Genomic DNA, 24,723 nt, shown 5'->3' on the forward strand with positions numbered 1-24,723 from the left:
TAAGGTTCTCTTATTTTAATGTGTTACTTTTTTATGTTATGCAACACAAACTGTATCAATTATGTTTTAATCCAAAAGTGTGACACACACAGATGTAAACTTACCAGCTGTTCAGGAGTGCCCAGGCATTACACCTCTGACATAAGAAAAGCCCAGGAAAATAATAGTTCAGATGATCAATCTACATATTTATTGAATAGTGATTTATATTAATCCTGTTATGTACTTATCTGTAAGGTCATATGTATGGTCTATACAAATAAAATGACCTACTACACAGATCACAGGATGTGATGACAAACATGTGATCCTGAGTTTGCTGCCCGTTTCCATGTGTTTTGTTATCACTAAGCATAAATAAAATACCTGTTATGAAACTCACTCATTTCAGATACTAAAATAATAAAAACATGCACAGAAAACTAAGAGAGAAAAAGTGATTTCACATTTTTGGTTCACTGTGAAAATAAGCTTTTTGTGGCTAATTGCATTGTTTTATGCTGCTGCCAGTGGCGTAGAATGACATAGAAAAAAAAGATACTTACATAATAGATGTTGAATATACTTCACAGAAATTTTAGAAATGTCCACAAAGGTACTGATTGGGTTTTGTTCGTTGAAAAGACTGCTCTGTTGAGACTAGACTGTTGAAAAGCTGATCTATAAGCCTTGTAGACATAGTGGACTAAAAATAACATGTTCAGAAGAGCAAAATAAATTAGACAAAGCTGCTTTGCACAAGGTACAATTACTGGAAACTAACAAACCTGTAATGTAAGAATACTTTAAAGTATGCCAAGCCCACATTTATAGAAGACTTTGATTTTCTTTTTTGAATATTTGCATACATTCACCTTACCATTTGATCTTGGACCTTCAGATTTGAAATACCATAGTTTTAGAAAATGCAGACATGTTGATCCTTAATTTCTTTTTTTTTCCCCAGGAAATTGATAAACAGCTATTTAAACCACTCCATTCACTAATGGAAAATATTCATAAACTATTAATTGTGGACTGAGAGACAGAAGAATTTGGTTTCATAAAGATGATAATTTAATCGATTCCACACTTGCTGGTTTATTATAAGCTTCTCTCTGCCAGGAATGTGGACAGTCATTGCCAAGTCTGACATGAAACAAAGTGGAATTTCCTCTGAAGTCACATATTTCTCGGGGACTGGAATCAATCTTGTAGGAGTGTTTTAAAATATTTCTCCAAACTGCTCTTAACAATGAGTTCAGAAATGTGCAATAATCAGTAATAATCTCAAAAGAGTAGCTGTGACTTGTAGACAAATATCAAATTATGTCCTTGAAGTGTGTTGTTATTCACAGAATAATAATCACATATGTTGAATTGATTCAGTGTTGTTATTTGGTCTTAAGGCCTTTAAGACCAAAGGAGAGATAAAGATCACTGCATACATGTAGAAATAGAAGATATAGGAGTGATCTCTCCTTCTCTAATAATAAAATGTTTGATTATACAGTGTCTACATATCCGTCTTTTGTAATTTTCAGATGTTTCCTCTTTAAGCAATCACAAATCTCAAATCCTCTTTTCACAACACTATATATAATTTGACATTACTTGCTGGCCTGCCTCTTCATTCCCACACATTTAGGACTCTCAAGCCTCCGGGTAATACCTGCAATGATGGTCTCTACCCCTGCTGCTAGGTAAAGAGGAGTATCACATGATTGATAGTGAAAGGCATGTAAACAAGTCCTAACACAGTTTCTCTATGTTTGGCAAGAAATTCATATTAAATACCTTCATGCACGTTAAAAGATAATTTTGGATCATTTAGTTTGGTAACCAAAGCAGGTGGATTCTGTTGTTGAAACATGACACTTTTATTTCCTGCTGCTGTTTGTTTGTACTTTAAGTGCCACATACATTACAACCCTCATCTATCTGATGTCCAGTTACCCCAGAGACTATCGCACGTTCTTCAGCATGGTGAGCCAACATTGTACATGTTTCATCTTTCCAACACTATAGCACTGCCTGTCTTCACCTCATATAAGGGTGCTCTAGCAGTCTGTTCTGATCTCTCCAGCTTAGGCTCCACTCCACCGAGAGTCAATACGCAGAATTTATTCAGATATGACACTCCCAACATTGGTTTGATATGGATGACTTAGGACTCACTTCATACTTACTTGCTGTGAAGTTCAAATTATGCCAGCATCCCAGTCACCCTCATCAGTATGTCATATCACAGTCAAATCATCTTTATGGCACTTAGCTTGCCTGCATGATATACAGAGGAAAAAGTGCAACACCCAAATCTCTCAAGTGCTGTTTACTATCCTTAAGAGCTTGTTTGGTAGATGAATCCTTAATAAGATGTATCAAATTACAAAGGCATTATTTTTTAATAGTCAACTATCTAACACATTGTATATGATACTATAAGGATGATTACTATTATGTTAATTATATTATTATTAAGAGTTTGGAATTTGTTGATATAACTGTATTAGAATATAAATGTAGTTTATGTGTTTTAATGACAGTGCAACCAGATGAGAAAAATGCATGTGCAAACTTGCAACATGGGCCTATTTTCTATGACTCGTGTTATCTCTTTTGAATGGGTAGTATCTTTGCTCTGGATCAGCCCTGTACGGTTTCGGATGAATCTGGTTCTTCTAATACTCAAATATCCAGAAGATATACACTCACCTAAAGGATTATTAGGAACACCATACTAATACTGTGTTTGATCCCCTTTCGCCTTCAGAACTGCCTTAATTCTACGTGGCATTGATTCAACAAGGTGCTGAAAGCATTCTTTAGAAATGTTGGCCCATATTGATAGGAGAGCAACTTGCAGTTGATGGAGATTTGTGGGATGCACATCCAGGGCACGAAGCTCCCGTTCCACCACATCCCAAAGATGCTCTATTGGGTTGAGATCTGGTGACTGTGGGGGCCAGTTTAGTACAGTGAACTCATTGTCATGTTCAAGAAACCAATTTGAAATCATTCGACCTTTGTGACATGGTGCATTATCCTGCTGGAAGTAGCCATCAGAGGATGGGTACATGGTGGTCATAAAGGGATGGACATGGTCAGAAACAATGCTCAGGTAGGCCGTGGCATTTAAACGATGCCCAATTGGCACTAAGGGGCCTAAAGTGTGCCAAGAAAACATCCCCCACACCATTACACCACCACCACCAGCCTGCACAGTGGTAACAAGGCATGATGGATCCATGTTCTCATTCTGTTTACGCCAAATTCTGACTCTACCATCTGAATGTCTCAACAGAAATCGAGACTCATCAGACCAGGCAACATTTTTCCAGTCTTCAACTGTCCAATTTTGGTGAGCTTGTGCAAATTGTAGCCTCTTTTTCCTATTTGTAGTGGAGATGAGTGGTACCCGGTGGGCTCTTCTGCTGTTGTAGCCCATCCGCCTCAAGGTTGTACGTGTTGTGGCTTCACAAATGCTTTGCTGCATACCTCGGTTGTAACGAGTGGTTATTTCAGTCAAAGTTGCTCTTCTATCAGCTTGAATCAGTCGGCCCATTCTCCTCTGACCTCTAGCATCAACAAGGCATTTTCGCCCACAGGACTGCCGCATACTGGATGTTTTTCCCTTTTCACACCATTCTTTGTAAACCCTAGAAATGGTTGTGCGTGAAAATCCCAGTAACTGAGCAGATTGTGAAATACTCAGACCGGCCCGTCTGGCACCAACAACCATGCCACGCTCAAAATTGCTTAAATCACCTTTCTTTCCCATTCAGACATTCAGTTTGGAGTTCAGGAGATTGTCTTGACCAGGACCACACCCCTAAACGCATTGAAGCAACTGCCATGTGATTGGTTGGTTAGATAATTGCATTAATGAGAAATTGAACAGGTGTTCCTAATAATCCTTTAGGTGAGTGTATATATATATATATATATATATATATATATATATATATATATATATATATATATATATATATATATATATATATATATAGTGCTGTCCTATTGATGTTCGTAACACATGTATAAGTGATAGTCATTGATGTACGTGTACACGACAAAACACGAGTCTAATTTAATAATGCAAATAATTAACGTATCCTATTTCGAGCGATAATGAAACACTGTCCAGGCTGCCGTACGTCCGACCCCCACAACAAACCGTAATACAGCAGCCGCCGCGAACACCGACTTACGCTGAACTGTCAGCACATCACATTGCGACAGTGTCCTCCGTTTCCTTGGTGACGTGGCGCCGTATTCCGGAGGATAATACATCTGCTGGAACCGTGTTGCCTTTGATGGCTTAAAAATGGCTTTCCTTGATGTAAGTGTCAGATAAAATAATACTAGTTAAAATAGTTTACTGTAGTATACCTAGTGGATGACACGCAGTCTACTTAGAGGTACAGTAATCTGATTTTATTGGGTTAGTTCATTTCTACCACTAGGTACTGTAGTTAACGATGACACTCTGAAGGACGTTAACTTTTGTTAACATGTTATTTTTCTTGACACTTGCAGTCGATTTTCATTTTATATGTATCTCTAAGTTATCTATTTTGTATCCAATGGACTCTAGAGTTGATAATGATGATTGTAATTATTAACGTATCTATTAAGAGTCTATCTAATTTTGTGCTCTCTCTCTCTCTCACACACACACACACACACACACACACACACACACACACTGTACTGTAGTACACAGTTTAATGTACGTGTTCCTTGTTTGTGATTGTCTGCCATTTTTGTTTGCTGTGAAACAGGAAGTGGAGGTCGATAAGCCGTCTGTCCGCCGTGATTTGCAATAGCTAAATGAACAAACCGTTGGCTTTTCAAAACTTCTCGATCGCTTTGTTAACCACTACCAGTAATGTCCGCGTTTGAGTGGTGCTGTGTGAGAGACACGTAGTCTGCTCTGAAGTGCTTGCCTTTCTTTGCATGTCCTGTCCTGCCACAGTCCGCGTAAGACCGGCGAGTCCGGGGAACAGAGCAGCTGCGGCCACGTCGTCAGGGACCATGAGGAGGTGACAGTGACAGCCTGGACATATGGCAAGGTAACGTCAACTCAGCCATCGTTTTAATCGCCTGAAAATACATTGCAAATACAAATAATAACGATTTTAGCAGACCTTTTTGTTTTAAAAGTGAAATCACGTTGATGAGCGGCTGTATCTATAGTCTGCCACATGCATATCTGTGCTGTATTAACACACTGTGCTGCTTATAGGAATCAAGATTAGTCCCTAATGTCTGTGATTGTCTTTCCTTTATTACTGCCGAGAAATAGTTACAGATGCATCTTAGCGTGTAGAACTAGAGCACAGTGTAAATGCCTCCTGTGAACTTTAATAGCCTGTGTGTGCCCCCTGTGTTTTTACAGGCTCAGTTTCTCCTGCCTCCTGCCAGCTTCCTGGCACTTCAGCGTGTCCCCGTTCTCTCTGGGAGTCACACCACGCCAACGCCTTGTCTTCCTGGCCTTCTTCCTGGCCTGCTTCCTGCTGCTGTTCCTGGCCATGCTGCATACACACCGCTGGAGCCCGGCGCACAGGGCTGGCCAGCTAGACAAGTGAGTTTGTGGAAGCACTTAGCATGGGCTTATCCATCGGGAAAATGATGCCATGCATTTCAAATTTTGTCTTGCCTTGCACACAAAGCTGTCTTTTTATAAACTATATCTAGGCAAGGATGGTTTAAGAATCCCAAATATCTGTAACTGTATTTACTTGTAATTTAGCCTAGAATATTGGATTAACTTTTTACTTTGCATAACCCCGACAATCGTAATGTAGTGCCTTGCATGACTTGGCTGTTAACTTGTGCTGAATAAGAGTATAACGAAATCTAAGCTCTTTAAAAGTGTAAGATATTGATTATTATTGATTGCAGTGAAGCTATTCAGTCTTAAAATCCCATTAAACTGAAATCTGATCTGTCTTCAAGATTTGAAACATGTTTACAAAATATTTGTTTCAGACCATGGTGAAATATTAAAGTTTTCGAGCTTGTTTATAGTGCGCAGTCTTGTAGCTCCCTCTGGTGGAAACCAGTTGTTCGGGCCCATCTACATCGGTCAGTTCTGTGCTGGCTCTGGCTAATTATCTGACCTAACAGCAATTCTGAGACGAAAAGATGAGAAACGTGAGGGCATACACTGATCAATTAGCACTTAAGCTCTCTCCATTATTGCAGTTCTGTTGCAGGGGAAATTAGCTGATTTGTCTAAAGCAGTTAATCGTGTTTCCTTCCGGAGCCTCTTCACTTAATATGATTTGTGTCTCTCGCACCAGTAAGCGCTCTTGAGAAAGAGGGTGTTCAATTTCTGTTGACGAAGGGAATGAAGTGTTAATTTTTGCTTACAAGAACAAAATCCTCTGGTCCTGATCGAGTTAAGGTCGATTGTGTTTTGTCCCGATGAGCTTCTTAAAGGAGAGGCCAGCGGGTGTTAGAAGAGAGTTATCCCTCTCTTCTGACCTCATGCCTTTTAGCACAAACCAGAGAGAGGTGTTGGACACAGCTGTCGGGAAACCCAATCCTTGTAATCGAGGGCTATTTAATTGCTGCCTCTCGGGACACCTCGTTCAAAAGTAGTTAAGGCATAGTGTTTCGCAGCATAAGCAAAATTAAAGAAATAGATCAAGTTTGTGAATATTTCTTTCACATAATATGTCAGTAGTGCCATGTCAATAGCAATAACCTGTTGGTTCTGCTCTTGGTTATTCTGCTGTATGGTCACAGTGCTGAAATACAGAAAATAATTTATTTCAAATGACAGATAGCAAAATTCTGTGCCCTTGGTTTTACAATATAGGATTTCATGACTGAATAAGTTCCGAACAAATTTAAATGTGTGTACATGGGTGCCAAAGTATGCAATAACTTATTTAATGTGTTTTCTCATCTAAGTAATTGAAACACACACACTTTACTGAGCATTTTTTCACTTTATATTCATGTTTCTCTCAGGTATATGTCCATTATTGAGACTATGGAGGCCACTGACATTGCCAATCCGAGCCTGAACTTCGGAGTAGTGGTGGATTGTGGCAGCAGTGGTTCACGAGTCTTTGTCTACTACTGGCCCCCCCACAATGGAAACCCCCACTCACTGCTCGACATCCGGCAGATGAGGGACCACAACCGTACCCCGGTGGTCAAGAAAATCAAACCAGGTCAGGAACAGCCTTTGGCAAAGGGCACTGCCGAATCCAATAGCTGTGTGTGTGTGTGTTGGGGGGGACGGTCAACAGGTGGACTGATTATGAAGTCTTGTTCCAACACTCCAACTGTCTGTAACTAGCACAATGGGATATGACACAAGAACCAGGAATCCACAGTGTTATCTGTAGATAAGATAAGCTGCAATAAAAGGCTGCTCTGATTATGTTACTTTGGACTTCACTTCTAAATTCTAGAGGTTTGTTGAATTAATGCTTGAATTAATTAAACCTCTCTTGTACTCATCTTAGGTATATCCACTCTGGCCCACACCCCTGACAAAGCCAGCGATTATCTCCAACCTCTCCTGAAGTTCGCAGCTGAACACATCCCCAAAAAGAAGCACAAAGAGACACCTCTGTATATCCTATGCACAGCGGGAATGAGGCTGCTGTCAGAGAGGTGGGAATTGCACTGAAGTTTCAGCTACTTAATTGGTCTGATTACAAGACTATGTGGCGAAATATGAAATGTAATGCTTTGCTCTCAATAAATAATTAATCCTGAGAGCTCTAGTTCCAAAATCCAAAAGACGGCACGCTGGTTTAGAAACACACGTGTACATGAACCCTTTAATAGAAATGCAGGTGTTTCTGTGCTCATGTGTTCTTACTGCAACACAGAGTACAAACTGTAATGCACAAAGGATTTCTACAGTTCATTTTGTAGTGAAAGGTTTAAGTAAATATTAGTTTCTCGCAGATTTACCTGAGCCTCTCTCCACCAGCCAGCAGGGGGCAATCCTGAAGGATCTGTTCACAGATGTGCCCCTCGAGTTTGATTTCCTGTTTTCCAGCTCCCATGCGGAGGTCATCTCCGGAAAACAGGAAGGTAGGATAATGTCCTGGCCCGGTTCTCTGTCACAGTGCAACTAACTCACGGCTGTGTGTTTTTATGTTAAAGGCTTGCATTGATTTTTCCCCAGGAGTGTATGCATGGATTGGTATTAACTTTGTGCTTGGCCGCTTTGACCACGCAGAAGAGGGTGAGTGAGAGACTCATTGACTGTCTACCCAGTTTCTTTCATTAGACGAACTCGCAAGCTGTTCTTTCACAGTGCACAAACAGCATTGTTTGATCATATCTTGTTGTACGTACCTGAGATTTCACATGTATTGAATGACAGAGGTACTCGGTGTTATTCCTTTGAAACAATTTTAGCTTGAAGTGTATATGTGATGCATTTAAGTTCTACAGCAAGCAGGTGAATAAGCAGTTGAAAGTAACATGAGCAGTGGATCCTGTGTCGTTCTTTTGATTTACTACAGCACCTCACGTTAGTTTGAATAAGTCCGTATGCCCATCTCTTCTAGGGGATGATGCTGTGGTTGCCGTTTCAACTGGAACACAAAACCAACAGCCAATCAGCCGCAAGCGCACAGTGGGCATTATTGACATGGGTGGGGCCTCGCTGCAAATCGCATATGAGGTGCCCAGTGCGATTACCTTCAGCTCACCTGAGCAGGTAAACGCATCCCTTCCATAAGCACGGCACTGAGATGATATCATGAAATGCCACAGGGCTGTGTAACCTCTCTCCATGGGCTCTCCCTTCAGGAAAACGCGGCAAAGACCCTGCTGGCTGAGTTTAACCTGGGCTGCGATGTTGAGCACACTCAGCACGTCTACCGCGTCTATGTCACCACTTTCTTGGGCTTCGGAGGCAATATGGCCCGGCAGCGCTATGAGGACTTCCTGGTCAACAGGACGGTCTCCAGGAGCAGGTACAGCAAGAACATGGGGAATAGAAGCACTTGCATTTTCCCTTTGATAGAGTTCAGACCTAGTAAACGCTGTCATGCATGCAAATGAAAAATCAAAATATGCTCTCTTCTCATATTTGTGTTTTCTGCAGGTTAACAGGTGATCAGACTGGGATAAGTGCCTCCAGCCCTTACTCCGACCCCTGCCTGCCCGTCGGCCTGGAAGACTCGGTGCAGCGCGATGAGCAGACGGTGTTCCTGCGTGGCCACGGGGACTGGCTTAAGTGCCAGGAAGTTGTGCGGCCCTTCCTGGGACAGCCCAACACCTCCGCCTCCCTCCTGAGGGTGTATCGGGCCCCCGTGGACTTCCACAACAGCGAGTTCTACGGCTTCTCCGAGTTCTACTACTGCACGGAGGACGTGCTGCGGATCGGGGGCAACTATGACAGCGCCAAGTACGCCAGAGCCGCCAGGGTAACTGCATTTCTAGTCCCTCATCAGTGCCAGGGTTTTTGTTCTGTTCAATTCTGGCACAGATTGGAAATAAGGCACTGATTTGCCTTCATCTTCCGCTCAAGATTTATATGTAATCGAGGTCAATTCCAGAATTCAGATTTCATTCATGTTGATCCTTTACCGATTTATATCTGGCATTTCTTTGTCCTGTAGGATTATTGTGCCACCAAGTGGTCAACCCTAACACAGCGACTGGACAGCAAACTCTACTCCTCTCAGGCTGATATCTCCAGATTAAAGTAGGTGTCTTTTCAGGCCACGTTTGTTCACAGTACTTAGATTTGGACTTCAGCTTATCGTTTTTATTTGTATCTATTTTAATTTTTTTATTATCAGATTTAAGTAGATTGTCCGTCTTTTCATTAGTTTGTGGAAGCAGCAGTTCAGAAAAGCAGCAGATTAAAAAAACCTCTTTCCACATGTGCCTTTCTGATGACCAACTGTGCCCTCTTCACTCCTTCAGATACCAGTGCTTTAAATCTGCATGGATGTATGAAGTGCTGCACTCTGGATTTAAATTTCCTAAGGATTATCCCAGCTTGAAGACTGCACAGCTGGTCTATGACAAAGAGGTGCAGTGGACTCTGGGGGCTATTCTCTTTAAAACACGTTTCCTGCCTCTCAGGTAAGGACACGCCCTCCGTTTCCCCCCAGTCTTTCCATATCCAAGTGCGGTTTGCCTGGCCTAGCATTTTTTCCAGCCTGTGTTTATGTTCCTCTGTCCTAATGCCCTGTGTCTGTGTCTTTCTCAGGGACCTTCAGCAGGAGGCATTCCGCCCGTCTCATTCCAGCTGGCCGCGCTTCTCATTCGTTTATAATCACTACCTGTTCCTCGCCTGCATCCTGGTGGTGCTCTTGGCCATCCTGCTCTACATCCTGCGCCTCCGACGCATCCACCGGCGAGAGCAGCGCCAGGCCGAGACTCTGGACCTGCTGTGGGTGGAGGAGGGCGAGCCTCTCACTGGCTGAGGACGGGAGGGGTGCCGGAGCCACGTCTCCTCAGGGTCCCTGGGCTGCTACTGCTTTGAGGGGAACCTGAAGTTCTTACTGCCTGTTTACCAGAAGATGCACAGAGGTGGTTACATCGTAAAGGAGTTTGAGAAGGACTAGGGTGATGTACAGGTTTGGGAAAAGACCACCAGATGATGAAAACTGAATCACTTTAGATCTGCATCTCTTTCTGCAGATCACCCAATTATTCCATTTCAGGAATGACTGGATCTTAATTTGCTGGTGTAAATGTGGTCACGTTTATATTTATTTCGGCAGGATTTTCATGTAGGGCAAAATCTGGCGCATTTAAATTATTAAATGAGGAATGTGAAAGAGCAATATCCACCTCAGTCAGAAGTGGGAGATTAAAATGTAATTATGTTCAGATGTAATGTTCCTCTTCTGGCGGAATCTGACTGCATTTCAATATTTTCAGGTGGAGCACAACCTTCTCCTCTTCATGTTTCTTGGATATGATTGAATTGTTAATTTGTTCATTGCTGTTTTAATATTTAATTGTTCTGCCCATGCTGACAGTGGACAGCTGTAATTTTATTTTTAATTCAAGGACCAAAGCCTATATGATGTTAAATTGTGTTGTAAGGACAGGTGTGAGTGTGTGAGCCTGAGAAGGCACTGTGCAATGTGAACTGTATCATGGGAGTATGCACAAGTTTCCTGTATGTGTGTAAGAAAATGAATAATGATTAATACTGTACAGATTTAAGGATCTTTATTTAATATTCTTTTCAAATAAAGAATTCTGTATTTTTTCCATGTGCACTTTGGTGTAAATCCATAAATATGGGCAAGACACAAGTGGAAAGACCTCTGAATCTTCATTCGTACACTGTCTTTTAAATGATGAAGCTGTTGAAGGATGAAGGAAAGGGGAAAAAACTAAACAAGAATTGTAAAAAATATATATATTTATTAATACAGCAGCTGCTTATAAATATTAAAATATACATTATACTGGGAATACAGTACGCTCACAGAGAACAATAATAAAATATCAGGCTTCTATTTCAACTGCACTTTTTTTTTTTAACGTTTTTTTCATTTTAACCAGAAACGTAAGGGCATCTAAAACAAGTGTTACCTGTTGCCACACCAAAGCATGGTTATGGTTTCCAGGGTTGGATTACACTGGATATACATGACACAGAGTGTTGCGGATATTTGCAGTTCCATTTAAAGCACTTCAGATTGACAGTATGAAGACTCCTGATGGAGCGATTTCGGTTATACATACATACATACATACAGTACAGACACGGCTACTTCCCTCCCTCTTCCTTTTAAGCTTTCTCCTTATTTAGCATTTTGTACGGAATGGTGCGGAATGATCTCCAATTCACTGGCAGCAGCCGTCTTGCTAATATGCAGAGTCTTGGGAATGCAGTGCCTTTAAATCACAGGTTGGGAGGTTTGGGTTTTCCCCTGGCTGCCTCTTCCTCCCATTTGGTGCAACATTTTGAAATGAAATACAGTTATTGAGCTTATTGGGACTGTATGTTTATGAGCACTGTATCCCTGCCCGAAGCAACAACATTAGCAAGGGCTTGTTTTTGTAAAGTGCAATTATCTTCCCCATAATACAAACAACAATCTCGCATCAACAGATTTTAGTTTTTTGCTTTAAAGATTCTCTTAGTATATCAGACTAATTTCAAGGCAGAACGGTTACATCTGATGGTGTCATGCAAAAGGGCATGAGATCATAAACAAAGACGAACAAAATATAGCATGAAACATTTTCTCCATATTTAGGTAGATACTACTGGACACAGGAGTGACTGCAGAGATTGGTATAATGGAGTTATAATGCATTTTGTTCCACCTTTGATATCTTTCACATCTTTTTCTTTGGTTTACATTCTCAAGTGTCATTTAACAATATTGCCTTTTCTAAATGTTTTTTTTAAACAGTCAGAGAACACTAATGTTTTATATACTAAAATGTTTGTGTACTAAAACAAAAATACAATACTAGTAAATTACTGAAACTAGAGACTATTTACTGGCAGATATATTCACTTGTGTCTGTGATGTGGGTAATAATCTATATTCGATTAAATGAAATATTTTTAAAAGTTTAAGGAAATATACCGTAGTTTAAGTGCATCTTAAATGTTATATTTTTGATGTATTCTTAACTCAATAAAATGTTTAAGGGGCTAAGGTCTTACCATGATTTTAATAACTATTATTATTTTTCAAAGCACCAGAGACAGTGTCCTTGGTCTGTGAGATCAGCGAGTAACTGGACCAGGAAGTCTGCTGGTTTGAAAATCAGTAAGTAGACACCATGATCCTGTATATAAAATATATAAATTAGTGCATCTTTTTGACTCCAGCCCTTTTTTTCGGATTTTTCAGTCCAGAGAGTTATCTGGGTCGGTTCACATTTTCAAAGCTTGAGAGTATATGAAAATACACTCTGAAATGAAATTAGTCTGTTTCTAGGTTTTAACAAAGGCACCAACATTAATGCCATTCTTTAAATTAGATCAAGAAAGCTTGGACATATGTTCTCTTGACAGAATTATTTTCAGTAATTCAGTTATGCCCATTGTTCATAGTTTCCTGAAACAGTCACAAACAACAAAACACTTTAAAATGTACATCTTTCTCTCATTAAATCAGCAGTTCTGACAAGATTATCCTGTAGGTTTTGATATACATTTTTGAAATGTCTTAAATAACACTCATCTAGCTTTAAATTGGTATTTTGGTCTGGTCTCAAAAAGCTTCCGGTCTGTTTTCTTTCCTGTTCTGGTTTACTTCCCGTTGCACAACATACCAAACCACCAATCTGTGCCCACAAGTTCTATAAGCATTGCAAGGAGTTTGTTTTCAGGCACAATGGGATAAAACATATTAAGTACAGGAACTAAAAATACATACATGTGAAACCTAGCAGCTAGCCTGCAATGAACAGAGACATTATGCTACCAAAGTTTTTTTTTCTTTTTCTTTTTTAAAGTAAATGAAAAGCAAAACAACAGAAAGGGACTTGAGAATGCTACCTTAATGTGAGTTTTCAACAGATGCCAAAAAATCCCTACCCTCACCTCATCGCATATAAGAAAGTGCAAAGTGACAGATTGGCAAAGATTACCGGAGGGGGGGGTGGCACAGTGGATCAGACAGTAAAAGCGGTGGTCGAGCTGCCCTTATTCAGCACCTTGGCCAGTCGTCCTGCTGCACTGTGCTCCAGCATCTGCTCAACAAACTCTTTGGTCCGTCCTGCTACGTGTGGGCCTGCAGGGGCAGACACACCTGATTAGCAATGTGAGATTTTTTTAAACAGCTCCCCCACATTTTCAAGTTAAAGACCAAGAAGAATCAATATAATTACATCCTAAATCCTATTTGGAGTTAGCTGCTTCAAGTTACAATATTATATACGCCTAAAATAAAATGTAATCCTCCATACCAGTGGATTCTTTCAGTATATTCTCAAGCTTTTCCGTCATTCCCATCTCATCCTCTGCTCCACTGTCCTCCACTCTCTGTCTTATGACCTCTTTGATGCGCAGCAGTGCTCCCAGCAGGTTGTCTGCAGAGATAAGTGCAAACAAGGTGATCAGTTGACTAATCTGTCTGGCACAGTTACACACTGCTCCCTATAAACACTTAATAGCCAAGTTTACATGCACAAAACTCTGAAGCTGCCTTTAGAGTACATCCTCTCTCAGGGATACCATATACCCACCATACTCCTGATTGAGACCCCACAGCTTGATCTTGTTAGCTTCATGCTGCGCTTTCTTCTTCAGACGACAAGCTCTGAGACCACAGAGAAAGGAAACAGGTCAGACATTTGTTCCTTTCTTTTTCCTAATGCACAATTACTTCTAGTGTATATTGTGTCTGTCCCTTTTCCTTCACTTCCCCCAAAGCTCTTCTTTTCTGACTTTCCTCCAAGTCCTGCATGTGCTCTATGTTACCGCCTGACTTCCAAAAGTGTTCATCGCCTTTCCTTATTTAACTTTTGTATCTCCTTCTTCTCCCTCTTATTATTTAATTCACCCTTCAGTGTCTGTGGCCTCTCCTGCTGTTCCTGCTATGTCTCTCCCACCTGTATTTATCAGATCTGTCCCTTGCATGTAGGTCTGTCCCAGTTACCTGGAAGCCAGTTTGTTTTTCTCCTTCCGGGAGAGGGCCCTGGCAGTGACAGGCAGGTCGTTGACTGGCCTCATATCCTCAATGGCTCTGTTCAGCTTGTGTAACTGTTCTCCAATACTGCACAATTTCTGCGGGTTGGGGGTCAGATCGCTCGCGTCTGTCTTCCGGGCCTTCCGTAGACCCTTCCTCCCTGATGAGGTATTAGATAAGAAACAGACTAGTTCAAGGAGAGATTAAAATATGACTCTTATTCTGCTTTATTCTGGATTTCTCATTCTTTAACATATAGACTAAGCTTAGTAATGAATGAGAGTTGTCCTCACCAGAAGCCGAGGCCCCCTCTCTCTGGTAGAGGTTGCTGGGCAGCGTGCCGGAGCTCCAGGTATTTGAGGGCTGGCTACGCTCTTTCTTACTCCCGGGTTCTTGCCCATGGCTGTACTCCCAGAAGCACTTGCGCTTCTGCGGCCTTTCAGCGGGGTTGTTGTCAAGGTCAAGGTCTGGAGACAGTAAACACAAGGCATTTAATCACAGATGTACACGTTCATAAGCATAAACCACTGAAGAGTACAGGCGAGCTGGAAAACATCCCAAAAACGAATCGGAAAAGAACGCAATCAGTTTCAGCTTACAATGCATTTACACTTATCAGACACTCACACTCGCAACATATGTCAGAAATCTGGAAAGAGCTGTATTTCCTCATACTGATACTCCGTCCCCGAGGAAGGGAACACAAGCACTGTCTGATATACAGCGCAACTCACCAGAGTCCATTGCGGATGAGCTGGATTCGCCTTGCTCTCCCATCTCCTCTTCCTCCTCCTCCCCCTCTTCCTCCGTGTCAGCCGACTCACTTCCGGACCCTTGGCTGGAGCCGGAGTCCGGGTCAGCTTGCAGGGAATAGTTGTGCTCCTCGCTGCAATGCTCCGAGGTGGACCCTGATAATTGCCCATCCCCTCCCGTTTGGATGTCTCCTGCCTCTTGGCGCTGGGGATCTGCTCCTGTCTCTGGCATTTCACTCAGCGCTGCCCCCTGCCTGGCTGAACTGATTTTGCATGCAGGGCTGGGGGAAAGACAGCTCTGTCCCTGCAGATTCATCACTCCCAAGGCCCCTGGCTGCTCTCTTTCTCTTGCATTAATCCACTTGTCCCCCGACATCCCCTCCACATTTCCTAGTTCGCCTTCCAGAACTCCTTTGGCATAGCGGGTGATGTCATCCAGTGCAGAGACATCCCAGCGCTCTGGATGCAGTTCCTCACTGAACCCATCATCTACTAGGTCACTGAGCAGCTCAAAGGCCCGTTTCCGGGGTGTTGCCGGGGACCCCAGCATCAGGACCACACTCTCAGGGCACTCCAGCTGGGAAAACACATGATATGTTTAGATTTTAATGTGGTACCTTTTTCGTATTGCGGTTTGTCCACATAGTAAGTGCAAATAAAATGGAAATATTGAGCAAAACTGATCAGCTAGTTTACAAACAAACAAAACTACTACTTCTGGAGTTACACACAAAAGAATCGGTAATTTATATTGTTAAAATATATGCAGAGGCCAGTTCTGCAACGAGTGATGTAAGAGTAATATTTAGTGCTCTCTCTATGGTTTAATTTCAGCTACTCTTAAAATTATGTTTATATTTTTATTTATTTATTTATTTATCCTTTTGATATCTACGTTTGATGCTGCATGCTTACCTGTCCGTTCTCAGTCTTGCCACAGGATGGAGAGGCTGCTAATTGATCGGATGTTGAGAGGCATCTGTGGCCCCCATATGCCTCACCAAACACTGGTTCCATCCCATTAGTACCTGGCTAGAGAGACAACAGTCATGAGTCTTATGACAATATCCAGGCAAATAGCTGCTCTGGGATAAGACTGGTTTGAAGACTATGTTAACAATGGCAGGGGTAAGTAGAAAAGTTTGATTTTCATTGATATGCATTGATGTGGATTTTTTTTCCCCATACAAAACTTCAGATTTACCTCATCCACAGCAAGTTTCTTTGACACACACACAAAAGATTGAAAGAAGCCAAAAAAAACATGACTAAAAAAGGATAATTGTACGATGGGTTTATGTTGCTTCAGTGCTGGTCCTGTTGCAGAACAGACAGCTTCGGGTCCTACCTGTGGCATGCCTGGGGCTAGGATGTTCAGAAGCCTTCTCCCTTGTAGATCTGACCCAGGTGGACAGTGCCAGGTTGTCACTGGTCAAACACACTGAGGGGTTTAACTGTAATGGTCCGAGGCATCCGTACGGTAAGGTCTGCAGATCAGGGAGGCTGAACAGTCACTCACATCACTTGTCACATCACACGTCACTTGTCACAAAGGCTGTAGGAAAAATAAACCCACCAAAGTAATTATGTTTTTTATGATCTGGTCTAACTGTAGTAGGCTTTCAAGTGTAAATACCAGACTGGAGTGGCTGAATTACTCATACAAGCTTGTTTATATTCTACAGTTACACACAAGTATCTGAATGCAGATCTGTCGGTTTGCAGCCTGTATCCTTGTCCTAGATCCCCAAAATAGCTGTCTAATCACTTGTCTCCCTGTGTCGTATAGTCTGGGCAGCAGAGCCTAAATCTCCAGGGTGGCAGTGATTACGCAGGAGATGGAGAGAGGAGGCAGGAGGGAGAGATGAGTCAAATAAGTGATAATATAAGACACTGGATACAAATATGCCAGGGGGGACATTCTGTAACAGGGGTTTGAAGGGCTGAGAAGGATTTAAGATTAGCAGCGAGCGCTCAGAAAACAAGAAAAGGGATCTCATTCTAGATAGTATTTGTAACATCAGACACAGGCTTTGCCCTCTACTTATACGGGAACTGGGCAGCTGGAAATCGGTGTCAAAACATCAGCCAACAGACGACATCACAACCAAACTGTGTGGGGCTGTGTCCTTAACTCAGAGAACAAGGGGCAAGTGCAGCACTTATTCAGGAATCTCCATTCAATTCCAGGAAGGTAGTGCACTTCTCTGCCATGAGTTTAAATTCCTGAGACACCAGGAGACGTGGGCGTCTAGTTCTAGACCGAGTTTGGCTCTGCCGAGTTGATAGGGCTTTCCAACCATTACAGCCTCTGGGAATAAAGGGGCACTGTGGTCTAGATGTTAGAGCTGGCCAATGGAATGGAAGAGGAATTATTTTTCATGCAAAGAAAACTACAATCTTACTTGTACATACTACTACCAACGCATACTACTCCTAACCTAAAAAAGGTGCAGTTGCTCTGCTGTCAGTGTCTGAAACTGTTTAACATGCAGGCTGTGCAGCACCGAGGCGCTTCCGGGTCTCTATAGAAACCCGTTAACACCCTTCTCTGCTATCAAGCTCGCAGGAAAGTGACGGAAAACTTGATCTTCAACAACAGCCAAGACATGAATGAGAAATATCACCATCATTTCATTTCCCAACTGGCATTTTCTTCATCGTTTTTTAATGCATGAACCTACTAAATCCACAACGGATCAGATCTGAGTCATAAGTACAGATGAACATAACATTTCTTGATTCATCTTTTTGACCAATTAGTTTGCAATGTTCTGTCCTGTGTGGAATTACTGTTGATGTTCTTGCAATGATAACGTTCATTTGATCAATTATTATAATTATTATTGTAGTTGGAAGTCACAATATTACACATTTCAGTCAGGTCTGTAGGAGACTCGATCTAAAATCGGACTACATTCATTCGTTAATTATAAATGAATGTGGGCTTATGCAAAGCTTTTTTCATCGTCGTAAAGGGCATTTGTTTCCCCACAATCTGCCACCATAATAGTGTAATGCAAAATACTATTAAAAACAGGACGATTTCTTCCTCGACAATCTGGCACTATTGCAGAAAGCAAATGAGCTAGAACTGGGATGAAATTCAACTTAAATAACAAATATGCATTGTGTAAATACTCAAGTCAGCTCTGCAACGTTATGATGCATCGAATGAATGATGGCTCTGGCCGATTCTGCAGCTGGACACAAACCAAACCCTCCGTTTGAGTGTTTCTGTATTGTGATCGTGACATTTTCAGGCTCTCCGCACCCCCTGTTTCTGTTCAAAAGCAGCCGAGTTTGAGAAGAAGGACACGGGTCGAGACCCTCAGTGTGTGGCACCCCCTGCCCGTGATGTCACAAACCTCTGACACGGTGACACAAGTTAGACACACTGTAACACCCAGACAGCTGGATCAAAGTCATGCAGCCACTCACCTCCGATTAAAGCTCTGCTGCTCCCAGTGTGTATCACGACCACCCAGTTAATAATATTAATACGACTGTTGCCAGCAGCAACTTCAATAAACTAGTACATAATCTTTGACAGAATCGCCTCCCCCGACTGCACCGAGGCGACCTACTTAACATGCAATCTTTAAGCCTTCAAAGTTGGATATATGAATACATTTGTTTTGATCAAATAATGAAAAGATAAACATGTATCCGATACAGAACCAAAACAAATTATTTATCCCGTATGAAGGAAGTTAGTTTTGAAACAGCTGGTGTTGAGCTGGTCCAAGTAGAGAAACAGGGGGGGAGTTGTTCTAGAAAATCATATGATTGAATGTCAGTTATAATATGTAATTGTTTTATCGTTCTGGGGAGTTTTAATAATATGCTTTTACAATCGATATGCATTGCTGTATCGTGTTTTCTATTCGCTCTCAATGTGTTACAAAATATGTCACCCATTCAAAGCACAAACATGGTCTGGCCCGCATGACTCAGTATGAGGAAAAAATACTTTCTTTTTCATTTCAGCGCAATAATTACACTTTCTGTTTTAGTTGCTGGGGGGAAATTTGGGGAATTACGCAACGGATAACGGGATATTATTTTTTTCTTCCAAGGACCTGACGATTTCACACGTGTAAAACCCAAACCAGGCTGACGCTCCTGATGTAAAATGGAAACTATGTCTGTTATAAACAGTGCACTTGGTGAAAAGGCTACTTCAGTTCAGAGCTTAAGTTGGGTGGAAACAGATATGGCTGGGAATGAAACGCTCCTAACTCCGGGTCAAGGCTGAAAGCAGGCTCATTTGTCCAGAAGTGTACATAATAATTACAGAATGCATCTGCATTAAATGTATAATTATGCTAAGTGCATTTATCTTTTTATGTTTTCCACATAAATGATATGTCATCTTTTACTTGGTTGTCATGAATAAAGTACAGCCTAATGGTTTAAATCCACATGTGAGTACTATTTTCTTTCAGGATCATTATTATTATTATTATTATTATTATTATTATTATTATTATTATTATTATTATTATTCCAAGCCATTCCCTTAGCTGGGGCTTTGTTCATCCCATAATAATAAATATAATAATAAAGATCCTGCAAAAATAGTACTCTGCATGTTCCCACATAATCTAGAACCAGCCAGCAATGTTGATCAAAGCCTGCTGAATGGGAGAATATCCATTTAAGCTATTTAATAAATGATTTTGAAACAATATTATAATTAAATGATACTTGTTTTACTTGTAAACCCCTATAGTTTTCCTTTTATTTTTGTAAATAGTTTTTAATCATCAATACACTGAAAAGACTCGTTTTCAACGATAAATCTCTTTTAATTCCAAGCTTTTGTTATTGTTTCATCCCAAATTAGGCCACACTTGCTCTGGGTTACATAAGCGTGTGTCTCTTAGTGACCAGCTGTTACAGAGATCTGAAGTAGACCATTAGATACTTTGGTTTTGAAAATGGCAACAAGAGTACAACAGTGTCACTGTGACCTAGCTCATTGTAACATAATAAACAGCAGGTATCAGAGAGGGGATTCGAACAAGACACCCCCCACATACCTCGACACAAGAGATGACGCTTGAAAACCAATAGATGCTAAAAAATATAAATGCATCATACAATTACTACAGTGCATTACATTGTTGATTATTAAATGTTTTATGAAAGTAATATTATGAAACTGTATATTAGCAGAGTACAGTTTAAATACCACTGGGCTAGAATGTAAATTGAGAAGAGCATTTATTTTGTTAATTATCATTCTTTCCAGAGATATGCCTATCAGTCTGCTTCTGTGTTTTTAGTAATGAAGTCTTTCCTGAAGACATATTACTGAGGTCGCTGCTCTGGCTCGCAGGGAATCTGATATAATGTATGTTACATAATGACCCCAGATAGTCCTGGATAGTTTCATCCCTGCAGTACAGTTGCAGTTAAAACCAGGACATGGCTTGGCTGCATTTAAACTTCTTCTGCAGAATTTGATGACATACTATTTTATTTTCTGACCAGAGATACAAAGCTCATTGTTATTTGTTCATACTAATTTACTGATCTATTATTTTGCTCCGTATCTGTGCTTCTGTAAATGTCTAGACGTGTTAATGTTTGTAAATATTGCATATTGTTCTGTTATGTCCTTTTCTTTACCTTCACTTCCTTATTTAGCTTATTTTAGCTGGCTGTCTTTTTTGGCTGTTTCACTGAGCCATGATTTTTTCCGAAACCAGTGCGAATGACAAATTTCAATGTGCTTTAAGGGCAGGATAGCTGCCTCAGTGGAAGTCCTATTTTTATATAAACACAAGCAAACTCCATGACTTTGCTGTCTGTGCCTTGATCCCAGACGGACATTTTTTCTCGGAGCTTAAGCAGGATATGTAAACAGTGACAAAAAGTGACTCACCTGGCCACAGTCAGCACAGAGATCTTTAGACGCTGTCGTGGGATGGTTCAGATGCAAAGCTCTGAGGTATTAAATCAGCAGAGCAAGGCTTCTGCACTCCTGTATAGCTTTGAAGAGGGGTTTTGCTATTTTATTTATTTATTTTTTAAATGTAGGTCACGTGACCAAACCACTGTGCTAGGTCACATGGGGCCCTTCCTCTTGTTTACAAACACAGGACTTATTATTTAAAGGTACAGTCTCCAGCTTCAATTTACAAAACATTTGGCAATCTGGGTGTTTTTTCTTTTTCTTTCAAATTTTCCAATTAATTTACTCCTGTATTTTACACTCCAATTTAGTGCAACATCAACATGCAACACTCAAAGCAGAAGACTTCCTGTCAGCAACGCTCTTCACTATCAGCAGAAACATCTGTCTGACACGTTTGACACCTTTTGAGACACAGAAGTCGGGGGTGGAGGATCAGTGGAATCAGCGGATTAAATAGATGACACCAGCACAGATTCCAGACGTGCAGTTTATTTCAGATTTACCATTTCCATAAAGACACAACCGTTATCCATTCATCAACTAATCAGATAATACCCTTTCAGTTTTGAACAATCTGATGCAAGCTGACCAAAGAATCTTAACTCGGGAATGCAATTGGAGTTACATTTTTCAAGTTTTAACTTATATACACAATTATCCACTAAACATATCAACTTTAATGATTTTTAGCTGAATAAGAAATACAGGTCTTACTTTTCCTATTATGCTGTATCAATAAAAGACCCTCTTGGTAGGGTTTGCAAGTCTTAATCACTGATCACTTCTCAAAGTTTTCATTATTGTTTATGTATATAATTGCACTATTACATAATTATAATCACACACAAAATAACAATAATAATGTTTATAATAATATGGGCATATAACCCCAATACCTAGAGGAATCATTAAAGTACCTTTAAAAACAGGGATGTACAGCTTTAATAGTTTTAAGTAACTAAGATAGTTTGTAACTAAAGATTAGATAGTAATGTAAAAATCTACAGTCAGCAAAAAGCTTACTTTCCAAAGCCATCAAGGATCAGACATTTCAGAACCTAAGTACAATATTACCAGAGCAGGTTTTACCTTTCACATTAATGCAATCACTACATGACACCGGCCTGAAAATACAGATCAATAAAATAAATACAGAAATACAGACAACTAAATAAATAAATAAATAAATATATAAATATGCATTTGTCAGGTTCAGTTACATACAGATATATGATTGAAGGGCTGTGAGGAAGAGGACATTTGTAATTAAGTGCATGAGGGAGAATTTAATTGGGATCTTTGACAAAATATTGCATATAAATTACGAAATCTTCTTCCTCTGCACATTGCAATAATTGAACTAGGACTAATATGATTAATATATAGGTTACAGTTGACAGAAACTTACTTCCAATTCACTGACTACTAGCAGAGTCTATCAACATTAAACTTCTAAAGTAGACAATAAGTCATGTGAAGTAGGCCAGATAACATAGGCTTTACATTTCCATTTCTCATAATTTTTCATGGTTTTTAAAAATATAATTAATCGTCATTATTTATCCCATTCAATCAGAACATACCTCATGGTAATACAAGGAAAAGAAATGCTAAAGCCTGGGTTATTACACCTTAAGGACAGAGAAAGAAATCACAGCAGCATCCTTATTATTTTGGCTTGGATTTGTGACTGTAGAGAAGCCCCGACTCCAGGGAAGGGATGCCCCGGGGCTTGAGCTTGCAGGAATCGTGAAGGTGCAATGTGTTTGATGGGCTCCTCTTCCTCACTGCTGCTGTGACTGAGGCCCTTGGAGAGGCCCAAATTAAAACTGTGTCTCTTGGAATGGAATGGAAAGGGTTGGCCCCCAAAGATCATGGTCACACTGCAAAACAGTAATAATGATAGGAAGAAGAATAAGACATTACATGAATTTAGAGATCAAATTATGAGTGTAAACCACCGATCTATAAGTAATCATATCTTGCTTACCACAAGTAATTTACTCCCAATAATACCGCAGGTACCAGATGGTTTCATTCTTCAGCTGTGGTCCGAAGAGAGGGTTAGCCTGGGCCAGGATTGCTATAAGCCAGCTTCAAAACACACAGAGCACAGTCAGCTACAGAGCCCCTAAACCCCAATCACAAAGCCACGACGAGTAATTCTGCTCTTAAGCGTACTTGTCATGCAGCACTTGCATTTTCCAGTTCACACAACCAACTGGGATTCTCCATTTTCCAATGCAAGTGTCAGGGAACCCAAACCCCTAGTATGTTATGTAGCTCTTAGTATATAAATCCACCCCTTGGTTGTGCAATGAGTTTTACATTTTTCAACAATATTACAAATCAATTAATTATTTCATACTTACAATAAGTAGCAACAGATTGCTGTCAATATCAGCATTGTGATGACAACACTGGAAATATAAAAAGGAAATGAAGACAGGGTTAGTTTTTACAGGCTTAGCGAGAACTGTCACAGGGTAGACTGTGGTATATATTGTATAGCATTGAATACCTTGTTATTCCCCAGTAGGAGCTGCCGCTTCCAATGACACGTCAATGCCCGTAAATATCATATAGTTACAAATGATGGCGAATGCATCTTAAATAATAATGCATGCATTACGTTTGTAAAGCTGTTTGTTACAATCCGGCCTGATGCTTTCATGTAAACACCACCATATTGATTTGGATCAGGGTAGGACCGGTTGTGCATCCGTTATATTTATATCTGATACCGCTCAATGCAAGAAAAATCTGTTTAAATGACCAAGGCAAGGTACAGATGAGACAGATCTAACGGTTTATGGATGCAGGCATATTTACCCCCGGTTGGGTCCTTTCGGGACGAACCAAGGGGCGACACATCCCACCAGCGCCCACAGCGTCGTGAAGCAGATCATCGGCAGGGTCAGGGAGTGGGACACCATCTTCAGCCTTCAAACAAGAGCAAAGCCCGACCGGAGAAATACAAGAGCCTGCAAAGCAAAGCAGTCCCAGCTCGGTGCTCTCTGCCGATCCTTCAGGTGCTGTTGCCAGGTAGATTCACTGTAATCCCCGCCCCCGCTGACATAAACACGGGATTGGTCAGCTTCCTGTCAAAGCATTTTGTTGATTGGTTCAAAGATGCCATCCGTCACTATTATAGTTTCCTGCGCAAACTACTGTGTGGGATAAACAGGGTTGGTGTGTGACCCTCACGAACTGTATCACAAGCTGTGCTTGAGTAAGCAGGAAAAGAAATATTGAAAGTGGAGTGCAATATTTGTCTTTTTTCTGTCACATTTCTTTGCAAGTTCTCTTTTGATATGTCCCTCATAACAAACAAATACATAAATAAATATTGCAATATACTATTAATTATATTGGTATATTGGATGTTATATTGTGTAGGGAAGTTTCGGCATACTCCTTCTTGATTGGAGCAAACAAGCTTACTAAGCAGATT

At 40.8% G+C, this 24,723-nt stretch overlaps 3 protein-coding genes across 7 annotated transcripts; 1 reads left to right on the top strand and 2 right to left on the bottom strand.

Moving 5' to 3' along the window:
- The first annotated feature begins 4,168 nt into the window (after nucleotides 1–4,168).
- On the top strand, nucleotides 4,169–11,200 carry LOC136715625 (ectonucleoside triphosphate diphosphohydrolase 7). 3 transcript variants are annotated; one of them, XM_066692916.1, is made up of 13 exons: nucleotides 4,169–4,400; nucleotides 4,958–5,054; nucleotides 5,381–5,566; nucleotides 6,964–7,169; nucleotides 7,467–7,617; nucleotides 7,943–8,046; nucleotides 8,141–8,200; nucleotides 8,529–8,680; nucleotides 8,773–8,939; nucleotides 9,071–9,392; nucleotides 9,588–9,673; nucleotides 9,898–10,059; nucleotides 10,187–11,200. In XM_066692916.1, exons 2-13 carry the CDS (start codon nucleotides 5,047–5,049, stop codon nucleotides 10,401–10,403), a joined length of 1,821 nt encoding a protein of 606 aa, XP_066549013.1. In that variant the 5' UTR covers nucleotides 4,169–4,400; nucleotides 4,958–5,046; the 3' UTR covers nucleotides 10,404–11,200. The 3 variants fall into 3 exon arrangements, with proteins under 3 accessions (XP_066549013.1, XP_066549011.1, XP_066549014.1); XM_066692914.1 differs by having other exon boundaries at nucleotides 4,169–4,321; XM_066692917.1 differs by lacking the exon at nucleotides 4,169–4,400 and having other exon boundaries at nucleotides 4,671–5,054.
- Nucleotides 11,201–11,336: 136 nt separating this feature from the next.
- On the bottom strand, nucleotides 11,337–21,361 carry LOC136715627 (CREB3 regulatory factor). Of its 3 annotated transcripts, none has more exons than XM_066692919.1 (9): nucleotides 21,237–21,361; nucleotides 16,692–16,898; nucleotides 16,259–16,375; nucleotides 15,326–15,920; nucleotides 14,885–15,058; nucleotides 14,562–14,751; nucleotides 14,149–14,222; nucleotides 13,870–13,992; nucleotides 11,337–13,694 (listed from the first exon to the last, which is right to left on the bottom strand). In XM_066692919.1, the coding sequence occupies exons 2-9, from the start codon at nucleotides 16,698–16,700 to the stop codon at nucleotides 13,576–13,578; spliced, it is 1,401 nt and encodes a 466-aa protein (XP_066549016.1). In that variant the 5' UTR covers nucleotides 16,701–16,898; nucleotides 21,237–21,361; the 3' UTR covers nucleotides 11,337–13,575. The 3 variants fall into 3 exon arrangements, with proteins under 3 accessions (XP_066549016.1, XP_066549017.1, XP_066549015.1); XM_066692920.1 differs by lacking the exon at nucleotides 21,237–21,361 and adding an exon at nucleotides 18,785–19,054 and having other exon boundaries at nucleotides 16,259–16,371; XM_066692918.1 differs by lacking the exon at nucleotides 21,237–21,361 and adding an exon at nucleotides 18,785–19,054.
- Nucleotides 21,362–21,738: 377 nt separating this feature from the next.
- atpv0e2 (ATPase H+ transporting V0 subunit e2) lies at nucleotides 21,739–24,331 on the bottom strand. The gene is made up of 4 exons (XM_066693910.1): nucleotides 24,102–24,331; nucleotides 23,642–23,689; nucleotides 23,260–23,363; nucleotides 21,739–23,152 (listed from the first exon to the last, which is right to left on the bottom strand). The coding sequence occupies exons 1-3, from the start codon at nucleotides 24,203–24,205 to the stop codon at nucleotides 23,270–23,272; spliced, it is 246 nt and encodes an 81-aa protein (XP_066550007.1). The 5' UTR covers nucleotides 24,206–24,331; the 3' UTR covers nucleotides 21,739–23,152; nucleotides 23,260–23,269.
- Nucleotides 24,332–24,723: the final 392 nt, after the last annotated feature.

The sequence above is a fragment of the Amia ocellicauda genome, chromosome 20 (assembly GCF_036373705.1).
Source record: "Amia ocellicauda isolate fAmiCal2 chromosome 20, fAmiCal2.hap1, whole genome shotgun sequence".
NCBI classification, from domain to species: Eukaryota; Metazoa; Chordata; class Actinopteri; order Amiiformes; family Amiidae; genus Amia; species Amia ocellicauda.